Source organism: Mustela putorius, unplaced genomic scaffold (assembly GCF_011764305.1).
Source record: "Mustela putorius furo isolate JIRA1106 unplaced genomic scaffold, ASM1176430v1.1 tig00000083_pilon_pilon_pilon, whole genome shotgun sequence".
Classification (NCBI taxonomy): Eukaryota; Metazoa; Chordata; class Mammalia; order Carnivora; family Mustelidae; genus Mustela; species Mustela putorius.
The window spans coordinates 44,090,003-44,103,706 of NW_025421273.1; the positions used below are offsets into that span (position 1 = coordinate 44,090,003).

A 13,704-nucleotide genomic window follows, 5' to 3' on the forward strand; every position below is an offset into this window, starting at 1 on the left:
CAGATGCTAAACTGACAGCCATTCAGGAGTCCCTGCAAAAAGAATTTATTTAATGATTTTATTGATTTTTTTAAAATAAAAATTATTGAAATATGCCATTACTACCTTCAATGACTGGACTCTCTGGGTTTACAAACTAAAATTTGGAAAATTTTGCATTAGCTATATGAGTTTTATTCTTTGAATATCTTGTGTTTTCTTTTTTGGTTTGGCTTTGTGACCTAATTATATTTTGATAATTTTAGAGAACTTTGCAACATCTTTTAAGATAAGAGTGGTTAAAGAAGAGGTAACTTATACCATGAAAAAGTTAATGTAGTTGCTAAATACATGACTTACTAAGTCGACTCTGGGGAGAGTCTCCTTTCCTGAGAAGAAGGGTTAAAAAATAGGGATGCCTGGGTCGCTCAGTGGGTTAAGCGTCTGCCTTTGGGTCAGGTCATGATCTCAGGGTCCTGGGATCGAGCCCCACATTGGGCTCCCTGTTCAGTGGGGAGTCTGCTTCTTCCTCTTCCTCTGACACAACCCCTGCTTGTGCTCTCTTGCTTTCTCCCTCTCAAATAAATAAATAAATAAATACAATCTTTTAAAAGAAAAGACAAAAAATAGTGCATCTCACTTTCTGAAGAAAAAGCCTATATTTTTCTACTCTTTTTGTGTTTTATTTATTGTCTAACATCTTGTAGGCAAAGAAATCAAAAGAGACTGAAGACATATCAAGTGAACCATCTTTCCAGGATTTTGAGTACCCAGAGTATAATGACTACAGAGCAGAGGCTTTCCTGCACCAGCAGAAGAGGATTGAATGCTACAGCAAAGCAAAAGAAGCTTATCGGATGGGGAAAAAACATGTTGCCACATTTTATGCCCAACAGGTAAAGAGGAAAACAGATTATTATTTCTTTTATTGTCATTTATGATATCTGATTAATCTTAAAGCAGGTAATACTCTTATTGTGACTAGATTAAGTTATTCTGGGGGATGTAGATTATATAAATGACATAAGATAGCCTAATATATAAGAAATGTATGGTTCTGAGAATTTCCTCTCTGTTGAAATGCTCAGTTTCTATGGTTGCTTTTGCATTTATGGCTCACATGAATTACAGTTTATTCTGTCAGTCCATATTTTCTTTTAGGATAAAATATGTCATTTAGCACTACTTCTAAACAGATACAGGTTTTCTGAAGGAAAGACAACAGAATGTTAATATTGACCATGTCAGAGTGGAATTATGGGGGACTTGTGCTTTCTAGCATGTTTGAATTTTTAGTAATATATCACTTTTAGGTCCAGAAAAAGAAAGTTGCATTAGTATCTTTCAGGGAAGTAAAATTTTGACTCAGGCTTATTGGACATAGTATTATAAGAAACCTATCTGATTTCCTTTTTAGCTTTGTGGTTCCAATATGGATTGCTTTTTGTCATTGAGTGGAGAAAGATAAACTGGTATAACCTCGTGAGCCCAAATAACATACCTTGAGGGATGGCTTCAGGAGTAACCACAAGATGTTGAATGAGATCAGGATTATTGAAGGATAACTAATGGAGTCCTTCTTGAGATAGGCGATGTTTATTTAAGTCTTCCTCTTCTATGGTTTTTGGATTAGGAAATCTGTTAGAAATGATGATTTAGTATTTTAAGAACTACGTTACTGATTCACCGAAATTCACCTAAACTTTGGTGCCTTCTTGCATAGGCCACTGCATTATTTAAAATTTTAGATTTGTTGTCCCTCTTTTGTCTTACCTTTTATTTGGGGCACTGTTTATTTCCTCACTTGTCTTCTAAGTAGCAAATAGCAAAAGTGTTTACTGGTGGTCTATTTAAAATAAAAGGGTAGTCTCCATGAGCAGAAGATGAAAGAAGCCAATCACCTTGCTGCTGTGGAGATTTTCGAGAAAGTCAATGCCTCCCTGCTGCCACAGAATGTTTTAGACCTCCATGGGCTGCATGTGGATGAAGCTATAGAACACTTGATGACAGTTTTACAGCAGAAAACTGAAGGTAAAACTTGCGGTAATGACAAATTAAAAATGGAAAATATGGGGCATCTGGGTGGCTTGGTCATTAAGCACCTGCCTTCGGCTCAGGTCATGATCCCAGAGTCCTGGATCGAGCTCTGCATCAGGCTCCCTGCTCAGCAGGAAGCCTGCTTCTCTCTCTCTCCCACTCTCGCTTGTGTTCCCTCTCTTACTGTCTCTCTCTCTCTCTGTCAAATGGATAAATAAAATCTTTTAAAAAGGAAGTAAATAGAAAATATGTTTTTGCTTATATTAGTAAACTTGCCAATCAGGAGATTCTCAGTTCACCGGCTGAGGATATCTGTGTCACGTTTATGGATATTTGTATTTAGAATCATGCTTCAAGGGGACCTTCTTGGAAAACTCATTGCCATAGTCATTAACATTTTCTTTTTATTTCCATATCTCATATTTTTTTGTTTCAAGTTTTTAATTCTTGTTAGGTGACTCCCTACTTCAGTTTTATTTGTATTCCTTTGCTGTATATTAAAGGGGGGGCATGGTATAATCTGAGAATCCTCTGTGACTTATAAATGGGACCTTTCAGGAGTATCAGACATCTTTGTTCAGTGGACATTTATTAAAGCTAATGAATGTGTATTAGATGCCAGTTGTTCAATAGGTGTTCAGTAAAATGCGGAAGTAAAGTGACGATTTTTACAGAATTATCACAGAAGGCAGGCTTTCGGAGTGTGTGCATTATGCGGGTGCTCCCTTTCTCCTTTTCTGCTTGTATTTTGTCTTTGCAGGTTCAGGAAAGGCCACTACCTGCCTCTTTTCTAAGTTCTACCTCTTCCAAGGGGTTTGGATGAGGATCTTTTTCCATCCAGTGTCATGTACTTCATATGCATTAAATTATCTTGTTTCTTTTTCATTATCATTTGGATAATGGTAGCATTTAGAAAAAGTCAATCTGTTTTAGTTACTCCAGACTCCAATTCCAGAAGTCATCTTCTTTTACCACTACTAGACTATTTTTGAATTCTGAATTTGGCTTTTTCTTTATCTTCCATTTTATTGTGGAGACATGGGAGTCCATGCCCCAGGTATGAACTCCATAACCCTGCCTTGTCTCTGATAGCTATATTATTCTGGTTAACTTATGCATATATGATATTACATATATAGTATTTATAGGGAGGCTTTATACTTTATGCAAGTTTATCAATGTATCATTTTAAGTTTATCAATTAAATCCTTGATGAAATATGATTAATATAGAGGTTGGAAATTCATCTGTTTACCATAAAAACCATGTTGAAAAGCTTACAGTAATATAATGAAACACCTGTGTCCCCATGAATCCAAGTAACAAGTGATAACATTTTACCAGGTATGCTTTACATTTTATTTTTACTCTTCCCTTTGTAGTCTTTCCAGGTATTTTTAAGATTTTTTTTTTTTTAAAGTAATCTTAACACTAAGTGTGGGGCTTGAACCCACAATCCTTAGGTCAAGAGTCGGTATACACTACCAACTGAGCCAGTCAGGTACCTCTGTTCTTCCCAATCATTTTTTCTTTCTTCCTTATCTTTCTGGTGGAAATCAACATCTTTCAGTTTGGTTCCTGTCTAGTTTTTAAAATACCTTTACTATATGTACATTCATCAATAATCATTCTGTAGTATTTCTTTTGTGAATTTTAAGAAATAAATGTACATGGTTTCACACTGCCTTCAACAAAACTGTTTATTTTCACTCAGCATAGTTTTCAAGATATACTCATGTTGATAGTATCATTTTTTTATTGTAACCGCTGTATAATATTCTGAGTACATCATAATGTATCCATTCCTCTACTCACATTTAATTATTATGTCACAGTGAGCTTTACTTTGCATATCAACATGTGTACTCTTATTGCTGTCTTTTTTCCTGGATTTTTTTTTAAAGATTTTATATGACAGAGAGAGATCCCAAGTAGGCAGAGAGGCAGGCAGAGAAGGGGGGGGGAAGCAGGCTCCTTGCTGATTAGAGAGCCTGATGTGGGGCTCGATCCCAGGATCCCAAGATCCTGAACTGAGCTGAAGGCAGAGGCTTAACCCACTGAGCCACCCAGGAGCCCCTTTTCCTGGCTTTTTATGTTGAAAAATTAAGAACCCATAGAGAAGTTGAAATAATTGTATAATAGACAATTGTAAAAGATATATCTTTTACCCAGATCGATCAGTTGTTAACCTTTGGCCACATTTGCTTAATCTGTTTAAAACTGGTTTTTGCTGAACTATTTGAAAATAAGTTGTTAACCACTGTGGTACCTTACCTCCAAATACCTTAGCATGTTTATCTCTTGAGAACAAATGCATCCTCCTACAGAATCACAGTACCATTGTTACTTTTAAGATATTTAACATTGTTTTAACAATATTGTCTAATATACAGGCCACATCCACATTTCTCCAGCTATATGGAAATGTCTTTTACAGCTGTGCCATTTCTTCCCCCTAAGCCAGGATCTAGTCAGACATTATATGTTCCAGCTGATTGCCCTGTGTCTGTAGCCTGCAGTAATATAGAAATAATTTGGGGCACCTGGCTAGCTCAATCAATGGAGCATGTGACTCTTGATCTCAGGGTCATGAGTTCGAGCTCCGTTTTGGGTGTAGAGATTACTCAAGAAAAAATAGGAATAGTTACGTTGCCTTTTTTTTTGTCTATGTTGACATTTTGAAGACTCCTAGCTTTTGGTAGATTGACCTACAGTTTTGTCTGATTCTTTCCTCCTGATTAGATTCAGAGTATTTTTTTGGCAAAAAGACTATATAGGTGATATTGAATTATCCTTGATAAATACATCAAAAGCCATAACGTGGTCATTTTGGCCCATTATTGGTGATGTTAAGTTTGATTTCTTAGCTCATGTGGGACTCTGCTAGATTTCTCTGTGTAAATATACCTTTTCTTTCTAATTAACTAGTAGTTTTTGGCAGCAAGGAGCCTGATGTGGGACTCGATCCCAGGGCCCTGGAATCGTGACCTATGCTGAAGGCAGTCGCTTAAGCAACTGAGCTACCCAGGCATCCCTTAACCCTTTATGTTGCTAGTGAGGATGTTAAATGGTGCAGCCACTATGGAAAAGGTTGGCGTTCCTCAAAAAGTTTAACCTAGAGTTACCGTATGAACCAGCAGGTTCTGCTCCTGGTTATGTACACAAGAGAATTGAAAGCACAATTCATTCACACACAAACGTGAATGTTCACAATAGCCAAAAAGTAGAAACAACTAAATGTCTATCAGCTGATAAAAGGGAAAACAACATTTGGTGTATCTATTCAACGGAATATTATTCAGCCACAAAAAGAAATCAAGTAGTGATACATCATGCAACATGGATGAGCCTTGTAAACGTTTTGTGAAAGAAGTCAGGTACATAAGGGCCCCTTTTTATATGATTACCATTCATATGAAATGTTCAGAATAGACAAACCAATAGAAACAGAAAGTATATTAGTGGTTGCTGGGGCTAAAAAGTATGGATTGGGAGTGACTGCTCAACAAGTACAGAAAATTTCTTTCTGAGATGATGGAATGTTAGTGTTTATGGTTGCACAATATTATACTAAAAGCCACTGAATTGTACATTTTTAAAATCATGAGCTTTATGTTGTATTAACTGTATCTTAATAAAAAAGATTACAAGAAAAAAAGTTAAATAACTTGTGTAATGTCAGACCCAAGATACAAAACCCTTTCTGACGCCAGGCCTATCCTTGGGCGTGTTGCCACCTGTGGTAGTCTGTAGTTGCAGCGAGTCACCACCAGGTGGTAGTATTGTTGAACAGAAATACATCCAGGGGACAATCTGTGGCTCTGCCCTCCATTACTTTTAGTAATAAAAGGGGATTGTCAAACTTGGGAGTGAATAACAAAAGAAGTATCTGACCTTTATGTGCCTTCTGGTTGGACTGTGCATCACAGGCACCCATGAAGTTTTTACTACTTTGTAGGGATTTACAGGGAACAGAGGAACAGGTTAAATAGTACCATGAGGATACATACAATCAATGCTGTGAAAATCTGGGATAAATAAAGTTTTTTTTTTTTCTTTAAAGATTTTTTTTAGTTACTTGTCAGAGAGAGAGAGCGCGCACAAGCAGGCAGAGTGGCAGGCAGAGAGAAAAGCAGACTCCCTGCCGAGTAGGGAGCCCAAGGCGGGTCTCAGTCCCAGGACCCTGGCATCATGACCTAAGCTGAAGGCAGCCGCTTAACCTATTGAGCCACCCAGGTGTCCCATAAATAAACCAAATCTTTCAACAAATTGTAAAGAAAAACCCAGGAGGAAGGAGAATATTTAGATTAAAAGTTACTTCAGAAATATATCAATCAAATGCAATGTGTGGACCTGTTTTCAACTGTGACTTAAGCAAACTACTGTAAAAACATTTTGTTGAGGGAAACTTTTAGCCATTTTTAGAAGCATGATATTAAGGAGCTATTTATAAGATATGGTGGTGATATTGTGTGTGTGTGTGTGTGTGTGTGTGTGTGTGTAAGAGTCCTTTTTGAAATATACACAGAAATATTTACAGATTTAAGAAATCTGAGCTGGGCTTAAAAATGAGTTAAATAGATTTTTTTTTTTTTTTTAAGGATGTTAAATTTAGGAATAGCGTGAAATTTGGGGACCTCTAAACATAAACGTTAATTCATTCAGTAGCCATCCTTTGAATGCCTACTTTTATCTGAGGCACGCAATTTAACTGTGGAACATTTTCAGAACAGTGAATTTAAAAATGAGGTGGTATAAATGACTGCCCTAACTGATAAGGGGAGCAGCAGTGAAGGAGTGATGAGAGGGAATTATTATGGGAGTTGAGGTTTTTTTAAAAATAAACTTTGTAATATCACATCTATGAAGAACAGGGCACAAGTAACAATTGTATAGCATAAAAACTCTTCAAAGTGAATATCCTGTGTATGTAGCACCCAGGAAGAGTTGAATTTTGAACAGAACACTGCTTGAAGTCATGGGTATGGACTAGAGTAGAAATGGAGATCTTGGGGCGCCTGGGTGTCTCAGTTGGTTAAGTGTTTGCCTTTGGCTCAGGTCATGATCTCAAGGCTCTGGGATCAAGCCCTGTGTTGAGCTTCCTGCTCAGCGGGGAGTCTGCTTCTCCCTCTCTCTCTGCCCCTCCCTCTCTGCCCTGCTTATACTCTCTCTCACTCAAATAAATAAATGATGTCTTTTTAAAAAAGGCAAGAAAGAAATAAAGAAATGGAGATCTTAAGCAAAAAAGGAATTAGAAATGCAAGGGCAACATACCCTCTTAAAATTTTGGGCTAAATATTGCCTTGGAGATAGGAGACTTGAAAAACGGTGGATCTGCTGGAGTCTTAGGGCAACTTAATGAGCAGAATATAGAATATTTATATTATGTATATTTTATGCTAAAGGTAAAATTTGTGCTGTTTATGATTGAGGAACAAATATTTATTAAATTCATTAAGTCAACTCTTACTTAACACTGTTTTTGTTATTTTATTGTAGCTGTTACTTACTTTATGGATTTATACATTTGATTTTCACCTGGTCATATCCAGAGCAGGATCTATATTCTTACAAGAGGCCTAGGCTCATTTAATATTTAAAAACTATCTCTTTAGAAGAGTTTTTTAAGGTTTTTTTTTTTGTAATCTCTGTACTCAACATAGGCTCGAAACTCACAACCCCGAGATCAAGAGTCACATCTTCTTCCAACCTGAGCCAGCCAGGTTGCCCTTAGAAGAGTTTCTTAACAATTATCTTTAACAGTAAGACTGTATCCCATTTTCCTGATAAGGAAATTGGCACAGATAGGCTAAATAACTTGTCCATGGTCATACCATCCAGCCATTAACAGCAGAACTGTTAATCAGACCAAAGCTGGCTGGCTTCAGCATATTTAATTAAAAGGGTCATTGTGAAGATTTTTTTTTTCTTTTTTAAAGATTTTATTTATTTATTTGACAGTCAGAGATCACAAGTAGGCAGAGAGGCAGGCAGAGAGAGAGGAGTAAGCAGGCTCCCTGAGGAGCAGAGAACTGATGTGGGACTCAATCCCAGGACCACTGAGCCACCCAGGTGTCCCCATTGTGAAGATTCTTAGTTAATAAATTAAGTTGCCTTAAGCAGTGCCTCACTCCAGGTGTGTAACAATTGTAAGATATCATTAATATTGTTATTGTCATTATCATTATTTTAGAAAGAAATTCTGGTAGGACACAGAAATCTCCTTCCCCATAGGGGAAGAACTTTCACTTGTGTTTAGGTGGATGAGTTGCTTTGAGGCTTCTGTACTTAAACAGTATAGATGAAACATGGATTTAAAAACCTCAATTTGGGGGCTTTTTGAATTTATAAATATCTAAATCCCCATGAAAATAATTCCATATGTGTTTGAATAGTTCAGGTTTGTTTTCTATTGAGAATGTAACATAAATGAATTTTAACTGTTCCAATTCCTGTTGTAACAGAATTTAAGCAGAATGGTGGGAAGTCCTATCTGTCTGTGATTACGGGGAGAGGAAACCACAGCCAAGGAGGAGTAGCTCGCATCAAACCAGCCGTCATTAAATACCTCACAAGCCATAGCTTCAGGTGAGTATAGATTTCTGTTATTGATAATGGCAATTGCCCATATACAGATAGTAAACACTAGTCATGTGCTCAGATGGTTTATTAAAATAGTTAACTAAATTTAACCACCTCGTATTAGCCACAAGTTTATGCTTAAATTATGATACAACATTCCCTGATGGATATATGATGTTCAGAAAACCAGAAATGAAAGACAGATGTGTTTCTTGTTGAAGCAATCACTCGACAAAACTATTTCTATCATAAATTCAAAATATAACAGAAAGTAAGTATAATTGTGTTTTTTTGATCATGTATTATCCAAGATAGTGAGATTATATGTATCATAGTTTAAAATTACTATTTATGCGTTTATAGATTTCGGAAGGAGTTGGGGGTTTCTACTAAAATATGATTATATTTTGGATTTTTTTAAAGTTTAGCAGAAGCATCCAGTCACTATGAATCTATACATGTCCGTAAATCAAGTGTTGTAATGATCTTAACTAACGAACATGACATGTCCTTTTTCATTAAGTGATTATTATTCAATAACAGGAAATGACAAGTAAAGTCTTAAGAATAAGATCTGTTGATGGATAGATTCCCTGAGGATGTTTATCATTAAGTACCATACCTCCCCTTACTTCTAGTTTTAGTTACATTTATGCCATGTAATAAAATGTCGTTTGGCTACATTATAGGAAATGGTAACATTAATGCTGAGCATGCGAACAGGTGACATTTCAGAGTGTCTGTTAAAAAAGTAGTTGGACTAGAACATTATCATGTTGGAATTAATGGGCTATTGTAGAGACTAGTGTTTTTTAAATTTCACATTAAGGGCTTGGAAGCATTTCACGGCCTGAGGAATCAGACTTACGATTATGTTAGATATTTCTTTTTAGTACTCACTTAATGCGTAGAAATAATGTAATGCGGACATCAGCTTATCCTTCAGACAATATGCTCTTCCTTCATGAAGGTCAAATTCAGGTTTGAGAGTTTTGAAAAATCTTAAATAATTACTAAGTTAGGAGTAACCCCTAGCTTTAGGATTCTTTATTTTTACAATGGATTGAAGGATACATAAGCATAGATATTGGTCCTGGATGATTGACTTAATAAAGGAGAATACTTTGATAGTAAATATTGTATTTGGCATAGACACTTGGAATTGATTACATGCATGATATACTCCTTAACCATTCTGAAGTTTTTACCTAAAATAAGTCTTTTTCATTTCTTTAGGTTCTCTGAAATTAAACCAGGATGCTTGAAAGTCATGCTAAAGTAAAATAAACGTCCTTGACTTAGACGTGTGAAGGTTTGTAGGTTAAACTTAGTTTTATTTGCGGTAAATTTAGTCATTTTTACTGTAAACATGTGTTTATTAGAAATGTCCAGTTATAGTAAAAACATTATGATGATGTTTTTCAGAACTCGAAAAAAATAGTTTTTTACTGAGTCAAATGCCAAATATGTTGTCTGTTATATTAAAGAGAATTTTTATTGATTATAAAATGTCTAAGAAAAGTATTAGCTGCTGTTTTGAAGTTTGAAGTGCTCTGACTCTTTCTCAGAGAAAAAAATACCTTTGTATTAATTGTTTAACATTTAGTAATATCCTAAAGGCATCTTTGAAAGGTATTTTAAAGTGCTTTGAGACCTGGTTCATGCCCATCAAAGCCTTGTATTAAAAGGAGTAGAAGTAGTAGTAGTAGTAGTAGTGAAGAAAAGATAATCTAACAAAAACACTTGAATACTTTTTGATTTCAAAACTAAATACAAAAAAAAGTTTCATTTTGCCATATCTTACAGGAAGGAAGGCATGCCGTTTGCACTTTCCTTGGTCTTGTATATGATCTTGATCTCTTACCTTTTGTTTGTGTGTGTGCATTTTCTAGGAGGAAAGTTGGAGCTTGAGATTATATTACAGTTTTATGCCTTCTGTAGGCAGAAAAGTTTTTAGAGAAGGAGAAATGGTTAGATAATCTACCAAGTATTGGTGGCTTATAGAACTGCTTCTAGAGCTGTCTGTGTAAATGGTATTTAAGACGGTACTAAAGAGCTATATTTTATATTTGAAGCATATGATTTCTAAAGTGCAGTAGGTTAAAGTCCTCTATTAATTTAAAGCAAATATAGAAGACATTTTTGATATAATCTTAAAAGGAATCTTTACAATTTGAAAGTTTTTTACCCTTGTTTTTAAAATGAGCCAGCTTTTTGAAGGGAAACTTTGATTGACTTCTTGTGTGTGTGAGCTAAAAAGTCCCGTTAGTATGTCAATTATAATTTCATTTACGCAAGTTTAATGTGGTAAAGTATAATTTTCCAACATGAAACAATGGCTTATTGACTTTGGATATGGAGACTGTTTCCAACATATGTAATTTAACAAATGGTTGTGTTGCTTTTTGATAAGCTTAAAAATCATTTGGATCAGGAATTACAGGGTCGAGCTGTTCCTGAAAGAATCCTGAATTATAGAATGGTTTCCCAAAAGAACAGACATTTTAATGAAAATAACTCAAAAACATGTTTTTATATATCATGAAAGCATGCTTTTAAAAGAGCTATATCATTAAATTTACTTCCTCAAAAATAAAAATAAATTTATTATTTAGAAGTACTTAGTGAGTGGTATTGAAATATTATTCTTATGTTTGATAATAATTTGTTTAAAAAAGAAAAACCAACAGTTTAACATATTTTTTGTAAAGTCTAGAAGAGTTATATAAATTAAAAATAAAGCAATTCATTTTAAGAACTTATTATGAAACTACAGTTGTTAGTGAAATAAAATATTTCTATGTATAAATTAATATGATTTAGGAAATGTGAATAACAGTGCTAAAACCCGGAGTTATTCGAGTGTGTACAGCTGCATACTAGCTTTCCATGTTTTTATAGTTCCTCACCCCGTTTAAGAAAGTGTCGCTTTTGTGCACTTCAGATAAATTTATTTGTGTTATTGTAATTATGATTAACATGGGAGCAATAAAAATGAACAAGGGGTGAGGTATTTTGTGGGCAGAAACCAAAAGAAAGAGGTTACGTTTTCTGCTGTACCAACCTCAACTTTAGGCTTTATTTTGGTATATCTCGGGTATTTTTCTTAATCATCATTTGTAAGTATTTAGGCAAATTTTGAGCATCTTGTGTTTTTATGAAGTTGTTTAATTCTAAACAGACTCCCACCCCACTGTCTAGCATAGTTTAAACAACATAATTATGAAAGAAAATTTTATAGTTGCTCTTTTCTTGTTTTGTTTGCCCGTTTCTAAATCCTGCATGCCAAAGGTTCAGGGCTTATCAAATTCTTCCCTTGCTTTCCAAATCCTGTGTGTCATAAGTAAAGACAGTGTGGGGATTATCGAAGTTTTCAGGTATTGGTGTATTTGTGCTAATCCAGGACTCATTAAAATGGCTCTTTGCAAGTGTATCGATCTTCTAAAAGTATAACACTTCTGTAGTTTGGAAGGTTTTAGTAACAATTAGTTTTTTTCAGTAGTCTCTCACTTGTATCTACCAGGAAAAAAAAAGAGAACTAATGTGGAAACCACAGTGGAAGTAGGTTGGACTGAGGAAACTCTTTAACAGTATTTTCAGTTCATCCACTTCCTTACTTCAACGTGATACTTGGAAGCATGTTGTCTTAGATTTATTGGCTGTCCATATAGTTCTGTAGTTCTGTATTATTTTCAAGTTGAGGTTTCATCACTTTATTAGTGTTTCTACACTATTTGCAATTCTATGGCCTTTAAATATAGGACGTATTATATGGTAGAAAATCTGACTTATACTTTAAAGTGTCTTGCATATTATAACACATTTTGAAAAGAAAAGTTAAACAATTCTTCTGTTGGATTGTTTCCAGTCCTTATTTTGGTCTTTCTCTTTTTAAATTAAAATGTTTTGTGTGTGTTCTTAGAAAAAGAAATGTATAATAGCAAGATTGGTTATTTCTGAGCTGGATATTAGAAACTTTGAGACTCAGGAAATTGCTCTGACAATGTTTTAACTGCTCTCAATTTAAGAAAATGACAAAATCTATAAAAAAGACACAAAAATAACGTGTGCTGTTTTTTTTTCCAAGTGTTTTTTCCAAGTGCTTTTCCATTGTGCAATGAGGTAAAGTTTGGTAGTTTTCTGTGGAGTGGTTAAATATTGCGTATTTTTATTTACATGGTAAAGAGAACAGATTTAAATGTTTGTGTGGCCAAAAAAAGTGTCATTTAAAAGGTAAAGTAAATTTATGTAGAATGTATGTTAATGGTGCTTATTTTTAAAATGTAATTGAAGTTTACATATTACTTAATGCCTCTACAGAATTTAGTAGAGAAACAAGGCTGGCATACATGTATATCCTGGAGAGCCTTTTGTAACTTAACATTATCTAATGAGAAATTTTATTATTTTCCTTAAAGTTGAGCAGTTGACTTTTATGGTCCAAATGATGAACCTGTTACTAGCAAATGATTGAATTAACGGTGAAACTTCTCATTAAAATATAATATTGCAGCTATCAGTTGGAGAATATATTATAAGATTTTCAGACAGTGTATCAGAAATGTAATGTTTTTATTTGTACTATAAAGAAAATGTAATTTTGCTGTTAACTCTGTACTTTTTTATTGAAAATGTTTTATAACTTTGCTTTTAAAATTTCTTATGAAACCATTTGCAAATTACATACTTAATTTAATAAAATACTTTAGCCACAGTCCAGTGTGAGGAAATCCTTCATTTGATGTGGTAGGGTTAGTGGTTTAAATATTAAAGTGTGTCTTTATATGTAACTTTGTAATTTCAAGGAAAAGAAAAGGGTCATAAAACTTTTATTTCTGTACCACAACTGTGTTCTTAAATTATTTTGCTATAGTAAATTGGGGTCCATTTTTGAACTAGATAAATGGATTAGCTAGGTTTGTTTTTTCACACCTTTGTGTCTTTTGACTGATAGCAAAATTAAGAATTGGCTCTAAGAAACTTAAGTAATACTTTAATCAATATTAAAGACTTGTGAACATTTATTCACTCCAAAGCAGAACAATTCACCCATTTACCAAGGACTGCAAAATATCTATTCAACAAATATTTATTGAGCACTCGTTA

General features: G+C 34.5%; 1 protein-coding gene across 9 annotated transcripts in view; it reads left to right on the plus strand.

Moving 5' to 3' along the window:
- N4BP2 (NEDD4 binding protein 2) overlaps nucleotides 1-13,439 on the plus strand; it is an 83,828-nt gene extending 70,389 nt beyond the window's left edge. For 8 of the 9 annotated variants that reach the window (XM_004764026.3, XM_004764028.3, XM_045076672.1 and 5 more), the window contains 4 exons: nucleotides 687-875; nucleotides 1,842-2,010; nucleotides 8,481-8,604; nucleotides 9,835-13,439. In XM_004764026.3, the coding sequence (XP_004764083.1) occupies nucleotides 687-875; nucleotides 1,842-2,010; nucleotides 8,481-8,604; nucleotides 9,835-9,880 (528 nt within the window). In that variant the 3' untranslated portion in view covers nucleotides 9,881-13,439. Of the gene's footprint in view, nucleotides 1-686; nucleotides 876-1,841; nucleotides 2,011-8,480; nucleotides 8,605-9,834 lie in introns of those variants that run through there. The other variant, XR_006605736.1, reaches the window with a different exon arrangement.
- Nucleotides 13,440-13,704: the final 265 nt, after the last annotated feature.